The 12,441-nt window shown below is 38.9% G+C and overlaps 1 protein-coding gene across 1 annotated transcript; it reads left to right on the top strand.

Moving 5' to 3' along the window:
• Positions 1-294: 294 nt before the first annotated feature.
• Positions 295-10,007, top strand: LOC128217335 (uncharacterized). The gene is made up of 9 exons (XM_052924424.1): positions 295-391; positions 1,322-1,459; positions 2,927-3,047; positions 4,175-4,397; positions 4,608-4,758; positions 7,550-7,619; positions 9,104-9,259; positions 9,503-9,660; positions 9,849-10,007. Exons 1-9 carry the CDS (start codon positions 305-307, stop codon positions 9,987-9,989), a joined length of 1,245 nt encoding a protein of 414 aa, XP_052780384.1. The 5' UTR covers positions 295-304; the 3' UTR covers positions 9,990-10,007.
• The last annotated feature ends 2,434 nt before the right edge of the window (positions 10,008-12,441 follow it).

Here is a 12,441-nt window from a genome sequence, read left to right as displayed (position 1 = left end):
GTACCCATAACACTCTCCATACTAAGGACATATCAGTAACTAGTAAGTAATAATTATTTAGGAATAAAGTGTAAATATAAATGAATCAGACTATAAAGGTCAGTCACTATTTGACATTCAGTTTTGTATGTAGGATCATTTCAGTACAAATTAAATGAGGTTTTCAAATACATACATGTACATATAATCATTTCCCCTAAGGACTGATAATTTAAAATACTTTCCGTAAACAGTTTGATAGTTAACATATTTGAAATACATTTTACAACACACATTAGCTATCAGAGACTTTAATATTTCTAGGATGACAGTTCGTGGGATCTTTCTGTTTGTGGTGATTTTATTACCTGCATGTTTTGGTCGCCATGGCAAACCAAAGCTAAACTTTAAGGTAAGAATTGTTAATATCTTCTTATTAAAAAGCTTCTTTTAAATAAATATTTGCATTAAGTAGACGACCACGTTTTATTCGCGCAACATAGTTGTAAATTATTTATTTATAAAAATCATCTCATCTTCAATGCTTTTGAATAAGGTACGTTATAATTTAGTGCAAAGTACCCTTAGGAGGTCCAAGATCTTGATAAAAGATTGTGACTGCTACTTCAGACTTGTATTTTGTATAAGTCTTAGTACTGCACATAATGGTTAGTTGTTATTCTTTAAATGCAGTTCAAAACCTGCAATCAGAAATATAAAAAAATAATGAATATCTCATATTTCAAGAATTTTCTGCTTGACTAGAACTTTGCTTACATCAGACCGGATGCTTTATGGATTCTTCAAATTAACGGTATCTAACTTTAAAAAAATGCATTTTCTTAGGAGAAACGCGACACACCATTTTTAATGTTTAAATCAATTTGTTTTGAAATGAATTTTAAGAAAATTTATCTTTTGCATAAACAAGAAACGCTACAAATGCCATGTTTTTCTAAACTGAAGAGTTGCCTGTTCACATAGACATGTTAAGGGAAATAAGTTAGTAGTGTTTACAATTTACCCTATCCAAGTTATAAAGGAATACCAAACTCTGCAATACATCTTCTGTTTGGTATCACATCCATCGGCTGTCGAGTAAGATGGCTACACGGATCATTATGTTGCAATATCCGTACGAAACCCTACGTCACAATTAATACCCGTCCAACTATTGATGCTCTCAGAAATCGTGATTTCCAACTATATCAACTCAGTTTTGTCACCCCAAACGTATATAATTAAACTATGTTTCGAAAAGATATGTTTTGTTCCAAATGTCCCTACTCTCAGTTTTCCCGCTTTTCGCACATGCTAAATATATATGCGACCTAAATTTTAGGCGCTGACCTTCAACACTGGACTTCTTGGAGTAGTAGAACAGAAAAACCCTGACCATGATACCAGCCGCGAGGATCGACGAGATGTTATCATAGAGGCCGTGCGCAGCTCTAACGCAGATGTTGTGTGCCTTCAAGAGGTGATACGTTTGAAAAGCAATAATATGTAAAGATAGATAAATTATAATTGCAATGACTTTGTTTTGGAAAAAACACGCTTCGTGATTGAATGCACGTAGCTACACTGAAGGAATGTACTTTCATTAGTTTATTTTTTTCTATCTAATTCTCCTTAATACATTGACAGTAAGATTTTGTAATTTGGGGTGACAAGCTAGGTCGGTTCTTGCCTAACTGATTTGTGGCACGCCGCGGTTCGAACTACTCCGGGACGAAAAATGACCTTCTTTCTTACGATCAATCGAAATTAGTATTAATTATAAACATACCTGCATCTATGTAGGTGTAAATGACATAATGTAGAAATGTTAATGATAAAAATCAAATTTGTATTGTAATTCCTATAAAACGAACTAATCTACAGACAATCATTACACTAGTAAGCCTTACTAACTATTAACCATTTAAAGGCAACCCTAATTTAAACAATTATTATTGCGCAATATGTTATTCTTGTATTCATTTAAGGAATGTATTAAGTGATTAATGTCATTATCTGGGTATGGACGTAGTCCAAAGAACTCCACACGTACTTTAACCCGCCCAACTGCGTTCATATCCCCGATAATGGCATTAATCACGTAATTCATAACTTGTATTTACACCATTTGTTCATTATTTCTAACTTGAATTGTTAAAAAAAAACACTTTATTTCATTTAAGATTAACAGTTATTCTTTCTCACCTATTCCGTAAATAGAACGGCTCGACCATAACAAGAAACAATTTATCCACGACATTACATAACAATTACACGGGGAAAAATAATCACTTCATACTTGATATGTTAGATTACTTTTAAACATAATATTGAAAGGCTATTGACAACAATACATTCAACATTTCATAGGTAAACACTTTCCAACATGTCGGTTAAAGTTTTTCGTGGCCTGCTGACAACAAACCCAAACATTATAATACACGGTAGATATTGTGTCATACGTGTATTGTACATCTTTTCTGTCAATCAGTAAACATTTGTTGCCTTGCTCTTTAAAGCTGCACTCTCACAGATTGAACGTTTTGACAAGTTTTTTATTTTTTATTTGTTGTCTTTAAACGAGCCAATTTTTGCGAAAATCCATGGAACCCAGTTAAATAAGACTGTTGACAAAAAATCAGATCGCAGATTTTTATATTTCAGTTCAAAAATTGATCTTTTATGCATTTTTCTTAAACCGTTAACGGTTTAGGCCATAAAACCTTAATTTTCGAACGGAAATATGAAAATCTACGATCTGATTTTTTGTCAGCAATTTTATATTATTTATTTGCAGATATTTACGCAAAAATATGCTCTTTCCAAGACAAAAATAAAAAAAAAAGTTGTAAAAATGGTAAATCTGTGAGTGCAGCTTTAAGGTGTATTTCTCTTAAACGACAACATTTATGTTGTGTTATTCTAAAGATATTTCTTGTTTCATCAGATATCGAAAGGGACAGACATAGAAGCCTTTGTCCGAGGACTTGCCAACGAGTATCCTCACTCACAGAGCCAACTTCACTTGTTCAATGGACAGCTTCCACAACAGGCCGGGGTTCAACATAGTAAGCGATAAAATTTGCGTACCATGGAATTGAGGGTAATGTGTTCTAGTGATATAGATGCTCTGTAATGTTCTGCTTTAATGATAATAATAACACAAACTGTACAATGTTAAATGTCGTTCATATTGGTATTTTCTAGTCACATTGTGGCAGATTGAATGGTTTTATCTGATCTACACACACACATATACATATAAACATGGTTCTAATATAGTATCAAAATTCCGCGTAAAGGTTTGGTCCGGTATAGCCTCGAAACTATGTGACACTATGTTGGCTCTGGTATAGCCGCGAAAATACCTGCCGATATGTGGTGTCCGGTATAGCCGCGAAAATACCTGCCGTTATGTGGTGTCCGGTAGAGCCTCGAAAATACCTGCCGTTATGTGGTGTCCGGTATAGCCGCGAAAATACCTGCCGTTATGTGGTGTCCGGTAGAGCCTCGAAAATACCTGCCGATATGTGGTGTCCGGTATAGCCGCGAAAATACCTGCCGTTATGTGGTGTCCGGTATAGCCTCGAAAGTACCTGCCGTTATGTGGTGTCCGGTAGAGCCTCGAAAATACCTGCCGATATGTGGTGTCCGGTAGAGCCTCGAAAATACCTGCCGTTATGTGGTGTCCGGTAGAGCCTCGAAAGTACCTGCCGTTATGTGGTGTCCGGTAGAGCCTCGAAAATACCTGCCGTAATGTGGTGTCCGGTATAGCCTCGAAAGTACCTGCCGATATGTGGTGTCCGGTAGAGCCTCGAAAATACCTGCCGTTATGTGGTGTCCGGTATAGCCTCGAAAGTACCTGCCGTTATGTGGTGTCCGGTAGAGCCGCGAAAATACCTGCCGATATGTGGTGTCCGGTATAGCCGCGAAAATATCTGCCGTTATGTGGTGTCCGGTATAGCCTCGAAAATACCTGCCGTAAGGTGGGGTCCGGTATAGTCTCGAAAATACCTGCCGACAGGTGGGATCTGGTTTAGCCTCGAAAATACCGATCGCAAGGTAATGATAAAAAACTTGCATTCTGAAAAGCCTTCCAGTTGAAACATATATCTGATAATTTATATCGCTCTATCAGTCTGATAGGGCAATATAATATACCAGGAGATATGAGATAGCTCTGATTTTTTTCCAGGCGCTGTTTGCTCTGCCGGAGCTGCCGCAGCCTTGGTAGGATGTGCGTTCGCCAACAACTGTGCTGCTCTTTTAGGCACATTTTCAAGTTCTGATGAATTTGTGGCATGCCTGGAAACTTCCTGTGGATCTGCATTACAGAATCTTATACGATTTAGTGGTCAATCATGCTTAACATGTCTTTCTTTACAAGTTGCCATCGATGTCACAAAATTGCTCGACGTGTAAGTACAGCTGAACTACATAAAAGTAACGTTTATAAAAGATTTATATTTAGAAAATTGTAGAATTATCATCAAGTAATACTTCGATTCAAATGAATAATTTGATCGCACTTTTCTTTAATAATTATTTTCAACTGATTTTTGAAAACATATCGCATTGACTTAGATACTAAATATAAGTAAATATAATTGGTAGATTTTGTAAAACAGTTGTGCCTCCCCAGTACCGTCAGAACAGTCCCTGACGATCAATCCTATGGGTTTGCTTTTGTTGTCGAAGCAGCCATTGACTGTCAGACAGTCCGGCTCATTCTACCCGAACATTCCTCAATTTCTGTCCCGAGGCTATCTACGGAGCAAGGTATAGTTTAGTTATACTAATTTCTAAACGAGTGTTAGTGTCCATTTTGAGAAGCAATCTTCCTTTTTGGAGATCTAACTCACAACTCTTGTTCGAGACGCGGATTCCTTTGGCCACTATATCAATATCAACTGAGTGGGTTAAAGACCGACACCTTTACCACCAGACAACTCTTACCTTGATGAGAATCGATCCTACAGGTTTTTGGTTGGAGCCAAACATCTACCCGCTCTCTCCGTAATGGGGATCTCACCAACAGTTTTTGTATGAGAGGCACATAGACCACTCTTACCATGATTGGGATCAAACCCACATGTCTTGTATGAGAGGCACATAGACCACTCATACCATGATTGGGATCAAAACCCACATGTCTTGTATGAGAGGCGCATAGACCACTCATGATTGGGATCAAACCCTCATGTCTTGTATGGGAGGCGCCTAGACCATTCATACCATGATTGGGATCAAACCCACATGTCTTGTATGAGAGGCACCTAGACCACTCTTACCATGATTGGGATCAAACCCACATGTCTTGTATGAGAGGCGCCTAGACCACTCTTACCATTATTGGGATCAAACCCACATGTCTTGTATGAGAGGCGCCTAGACCACTCTTACCATGATTGGGATCAAACCCACATGTCTTGTATGAGAGGCGCCTAGACCACTCATACCATGATTGGGATCAAACCCACATGTCTTGTATGAGAGGCGCATAGACCACTCATACCTTGATTGGGATCAAACCCACATGTCTTGTATGAGAGGCGCCTAGACCACTCTTACCATGATTGGGATCAAACCCACATGTCTTGTATGAGAGGCGCCTAGACCACTCTTACCATGATTGGGATCAACCCCACATGTCTTGTATGAGAGGCGCCTAGACCACTCTTACCATGATTGGGATCAACCCCACATGTCTTGTATGAGAGGCGCCTAGAACACTCTTACCATGATTGGGATCAAACCCAAATGTCTTGTATGAGAGGCGTCTAGACCACTCTTACCATGATTGGGATCAAACCCACATGTCTTGTATGAGAGGCGCCTAGACCACACTTACCATGATTGGGATCAAACCCACATGTCTTGTATGAGAGGCGCATAGACCACTCATACCATGATTGGGATCAAACCCACATGTCTTGTATGGGAGGCGCCTAGACCACTCATACCATGATTGGGATCAAACCCACATGTCTTGTATGGGAGGCGCATATACCACTCATACCATGATTGGGATCAACCCCACATGTCTTGTATGAGAGGCGCCTAGACCACTCTTACCATGATTGGGATCAAACTCACATGTCTTGTATGAGAGGCGCCTAGACCACTCTTACCATGATTGGGATCAAACTCACATGTCTTGTATGAGAGGCGCCTAGACCACTCTTACCATGATTGGGATCAAACCCACATGTCTTGTATGAGAGGCGCCTAGACCACTCTTACCATGATTGGGATCAAACCCACATGTCTTGTATGAGAGGCGCCTAGACCACTCTTAACATGATTGGGATCAAACCCACATGTCTTGTATGAGAGGCGCCTAGACCACTCTTACCATGATTGGGATCAAACCCACATGTCTTGTATGAGAGGCGCCTAGACCACTCTTACCATGATTGGGATCAAACCCACATGTCTTGTATGAGAGGCGCCTAGACCACTCTTACCATGATTGGGATCAAACCCACATGTCTTGTATGAGAGGCGCCTAGACCACTCTTACCATGATTGGGATCAAACCCACATGTCTTGTATGAGAGGCGCCTAGACCACTCTTAACATGATTGGGATCAAACTCACATGTCTTGTATGGGAGGCGCCTAGACCACTCTTACCATGATTGGGATCAAACCCACATGTCTTGTATGGGAGGCGCCTAGACCACTCTTACCATGATTGGGATCAAACCCACATGTCTTGTATGGGAGGCGCCTAGACCACTCTTACCATGATTGGGATCAACCCCACATGTCTTGTATGAGAGGCGCCTAGAACACTCTTATCATGATTGGGATCAAACCCACATGTCTTGTATGAGAGGCGCCTAGACCACTCTTACCATGATTGGGATCAACCCCACATGTCTTGTATGGGAGGCGCCTAGACCACTCTTACCATGATTGGGATCAACCCCACATGTCTTGTATGAGAGGCGCCTAGACCACTCTTACCATGATTGGGATCAACCCCACATGTCTTGTATGAGAGGCGCCTAGACCACTCTTACCATGATTGGGATCAAACCCACATGTCTTGTATGAGAGGCGCCTAGACCACTCTTACCATGATTGGGATCAAACCCACATGTCTTGTATGAGAGGCGCCTAGACCACTCATACCATGATTGGGATCAAACCCACATGTCTTGTATGAGAGGCGCCTAGACCACTCTTACCATGATTGGGATCAAACCCACATGTCTTGTATGGAAGACGCCTAGACCACTCTTACCATGATTGGGATCAAACCCACATGTCTTGTATGGAAGACGCCTAGACCACTCTTACCATGATTGTGATCAAACCCTCATGTCTTGTATGAGAGGCGCCTAGACCACTCTTACCATGATTGTGATCAAACCCACATGTCTTGTATGAGAGGCGCCTAGACCACTCATACCATGATTGGAAATAAACCCACATGTCTTCAATGAGTTGCAGACAACTAGACCACTCTCACTCTCAAGCAAGATATAGTTCACCAAATATTTAAAGCGATTGTTTTAGCAAAGAATAGCATTAACATATTAAACGCCTTTACTTTCAACCAGTTTGTCGACAAGGTCACAGTCGTCTGCACGCATCTTATACCACCACTTAGTGACGTCACAAACCCAGAAGGTTAGTAAAACGTTATAACATAGTATATTTGTTACTTCTACAAAGTTTTCGATGTTTAGTACATAACGCATTTACAAAAAACATTTCTGACTAGACCCTTACATATTTGACTAAAGGTTTACTTAAATAGAGTAAAAAATGTTACGTTATGTAGAAACATATTAGGCACCAAGAAATACTTTTTCCAAACAAAATCAAAGTGCGCGAAGAAGAGTAATCACCAAAAATTTCAGCACCACGATGATTACAAGGGGCATGCAAAAACTCCAAAATTTATATTTCAGATATTGTAGCGTCAATGTGACCATCTTATTCATGAAACCACTTTTCGTACCGTGATTTTTTAAATTATGTTTATGAGTAGTTGTTGTTTTTCGAAACGAAGAGCATAATTTGTCAGTTTAGGCAGAGGTTATTGATTTTGTAAGTATTATTTGAAATTTAATTTGTGACACGCAAAATCTGAAGTTCTTGCGAATCATACGCTGTTGTTTTTATGAGTTATTAAAGGTATATCCATGCCATTAAATGACTGCATTATGGTTTGCACCTTTACATCTCCGACTGTGGCTTTTGAAGCCAAAGTGCCCCGCACCTGTTTGTGGGATCTTCCCCAAAGGAGTAATCTTGTACATAAAATGCCGCAAGATAAAGTTGTCCCACAGCTCTTACGTTTGGATATGTTTTCATTTCTCTTATATGTTTTAGAAAATTGATATAACATGTATCACTGAAAATGGTATATATTAAAGAATGAGTAAAACTCGTGGTCAGTTCATTGACAAGAAAGTGTGAACAGGACGTTTTGTCCAGCTTAAAACGTCATGTTCACCAAACACTTTCTTGTCGTTCATTTCGATTCTTTAATTGATTTAATCAATCATAAGTTTAATCCCTCAGTGTTGCCACCGCATCAAATTCGATTGTTTTTTAAAACACACTTGAGTTGGCAATGTATTGGAAAAAACACAGACAAAAATTGTCCATCCATGTGGCTATAAAAGAAAACCAGTTATATTGGAATCGGCTTATACATTCGGAGCTCCTCGGCCATTTTATCGAAAACAACCTCGGATGTGTTTGGACGGTTTACATACTCGAAAAGTGGTACGTTTAAGTCCGCTGCAAGTAGATCGCATAGTAATTTTATTTAGCAGTTAAACTTTGTGACTTAACTCTAGGGATTCTTAATTATGTTTGCAATAATACAATTCAATGGCAATCAATTTCGACTTAGATCAATAAATACAACTCTAAAACACTACATTTAATTTATGATATAATTCAAAATTTTACGAACTACTTTAACTGATGTATCTGCATACATCCGAGGTTGTTTTTGAAAAAAAATGGCCGAGGAGTTCCGAATGCGGCTTATAGTCATGACCTTCAGCTTGCAACCGGTCTAGTTAGACATTTTGTTAAGTGTATTTGTTTGTAACTTCCTATTTGTTAATGACATATAAATGAAGATTATTATATAGTTGCACTGAAGCCGTTCTTTCCAACATTGGTGGAACAGAGTCGCTCGGAAATCACCACGATAGTGGAAACGTTTAAGGACGTGCGACCGTTATTGCTGCTGGGAGACTTCAACGTGAATGGTGGGCCGCTGGTCCCGGGAAAAGCGTTTGGAGAAGGTAACATTGAAAAAATATATACAAAAATAAATGTGACAAGATCGATAGCATGTTGGAAATTTTATCTTAATTTAATGGAAAGAAAATATAATCTACTTTTAGTGAACAATTGTCACTTGCGAGCCGATACATGCAGTTTAAACATTCGTTTAACAAATGTACTGACCACCCCAATTGATATCATACGTTTGAACGATATGTGTTCATACATATATTTCTTACGCTGTGGGCTTTTTCTTCCAGATCAATATCGACGCTTATCTAAAATATTCAACACTCAAGTTACCTCAAATTGCACCTTTTGTGATGCGGACCAAAATGTGTACAACTTCAACTCAGAGGAAGTTGCCCGCGTTGTAGATTTCATCTTTGGCAACGGACTGTGGATACGCAATGTGAAGGTATTCACAATGCTCATGTAAATTACAGCATAAGAAATCCGTTCGAATGGTATTATATGTGATTGGAAGATTTTTTTTTAAAATCTTCTTTCATTTGTAATATAAGTAACATGTGTTATACTTGTTGTATCAGAACTTATACTGGTTTAAACAAACACCACATAAACAAGCACTGTGTCCATTAATAGCGCGTGTTTACCCCTGACGAGGTATCAATTCCCGACAATGGAGAGCGTGTTCCTCTGTCTGACCATTTCGGGGTGATGGGTGATGCTGTCTGCTCTCCCGGGGCCGGAAGGATGGGCAAGAAAGGGAGGAAACGAATGTAGCAGTGACCCTTGGCCTTTTTAAAAGACCACTTGTATACAAAATAAAAAGAATTTCATTTTCGTAATGTGTTGTGAATTCAACTTTTTTCGAGATTTTGTTGGTAAGGTATCTTCTTACAAGCTGACGAAGACAAGCGTTATAACAACCCAAGTCTGACCATTTTGAGTTTAAGAGCTATAGCTCTTTGATTAACTTTACACGTTTTGACGTGAAAATGAACTATGACACGATGAAAAGAAGATATCGGTAGCCAAACAGAAATCAAGATGGATAGCAGCGAAGTCACCGGATGCATTATTCACCTTATTCTGGTGATCTTTTCTAACTATTAAAATGTTAATTAAATATTTAATTTAAAAGCTGGCGAGAACCAAGTTCACTGCTGACTAATAGAAAGACTTTTTTCGAGAAAATTGCATGGACCCTGGTCTGTTATAATCCAATAATTACGGTTGATCAATTACAATTCCAATGCATTTACAAACAAATCAAATGATAACCCCCTGGATTACTTATTTACAAATGTATGCTGATTACCACTAGGTTAAGCTATTATGCCCATATTCATTGTTACAAAATGTTTAGTAAATTTCATAAAAATAGTCATGTTAGAAAAAAGGCAACTTCGATGGTAGCCGATCAAACATTTAACCTTTTACTGTGACCTTGATACATGCACAGGACGGTTCAAAACCTAGGCTTGTTATGAACATTATATTGACGTCACAAACATTTTTAGTTAATCCGTAATAAGAAAATGGAGACATGGGGTGGACATGGAATCAATGTTCAAACACTCGTTCTCCATATTGCCTTCGTGAAACACGTATTCCAATCCTTTAAGGGATGCAAGTGTTTCGCAACATAAATTCATTTAGGCTTCAACACTGTACATGTTTCTGTACATTGGCTACCACCCGTCAAGATTACAACATGTGTTCACATGTGTGTGTACGTTTCGACACGCGCATCCGTCGCATGTGTTGTGGGTCTAGCCCCGACTTGCGTATTTTTATATAGAATAATTATACTTTTAAGTAACATCTTAAATATAATTAATACATATTTGTTCGACAAAAGTATCGCCAATGTAGCCTGATTTCCAGCATGATTTCTATTTTCATGACACGATAAGATAAGCACGAGTATTTAACGATTTATTATATGTTTAAAGGTAGTGAAAGGTCATTTTATCACTTTTGAAGCCAGAGTGATGGCAACACAACACACGGGATTGAGTCTGACGTAGATACATTGATCTGCGATGGTGATATCCCGTGATATTGAACTGGAGTAACTTGGGGGAGGGCAAACCCCGTATGTTAGAGGTACGAAATCAGCAGTTCCAACCACAGCACTGCTGACTGCAAAGAGTGAGACATGACCTTCCATTACAATTGACACATGTTGAACTGCCCAGTAATGTAGTAGACAATGAGGGCAGAGTGCTGCATACAACCGTTCTGATCGTGATTCTATCAGAAAATTAAACCAACTGGGTGAAGAAGTGCAACATCATTCATACAGACGCGGGAAAATACAAAATAAATATTGATATTGTCTTCCAATACGCCAGTATGCCACAGGAATGCCACTATATTTTTAACAGACCCCGGCCTGGACACTTTGCCAGACCTGATACACTGGGCTCGACCACAGAAATAGCCGCGTTCCTGGTGCCACAGGGATACACAGATTCTCCGTCAAGACAGTCTAGGTGCCGCTCAACTGCAACCCATGTCATCGGAGATGACCGTATTATCCTCAATCAAAGTGGCAATGCAGATTGTCTACGTCTGAGGTAGAGAGATTGCTTATGTTTGACATGAATACTCAACTGCACAAGACCTTGATTCTGGAAGTACTTACTACGAAAACAGTTCTTTAAACCAGTAGTTGGTGATCGTTTTTGTGCTTTCCATATGAAAACTATCATGTTATTTACCATTCAAAACTACCCACCAGTTATATGGAGGGAGGACAACACTTCTCAGCCTGTTGAAAATCAAGCTTTGTCAACACTTAAATCTGTAAACTGGTAAGCTATTTCAGCATGAACAAACTGTGATTGTGATAAGAAACATGATTTTGAAAATGAAACGTTACAATATCAGTTGTGCCTTTTATGTACATATTGATGACAAAGGAAGAAGGTTGAGTTCACACGGAAACTGTGTCAATTTGTCAACTTTAGAAACAAGACAGGCTCATAAGTACTTTTCTTCTTAACAATTATATAAAAGAAGGACAGTACAGGAATATAATACTTATTTAATTTAACAACGATGATAACAGATTGATCCTTATACAAGAAATAGCAATACTTGAAAGAAAATATGACCAAAGGAACCAGTATAGAACAGGAATCAGCTTTCTTGATAAAACAGAAGCTTCGTGAAATACTCGCCTCAATACTGACTACTTAAATATTCTCTCTGAGAGCACCAATTA

Source organism: Mya arenaria, chromosome 14 (assembly GCF_026914265.1).
Source record: "Mya arenaria isolate MELC-2E11 chromosome 14, ASM2691426v1".
Lineage (NCBI taxonomy): Eukaryota > Metazoa > Mollusca > Bivalvia > Myida > Myidae > Mya > Mya arenaria.
This window is presented reverse-complemented; position numbering and strand designations above follow the sequence as displayed.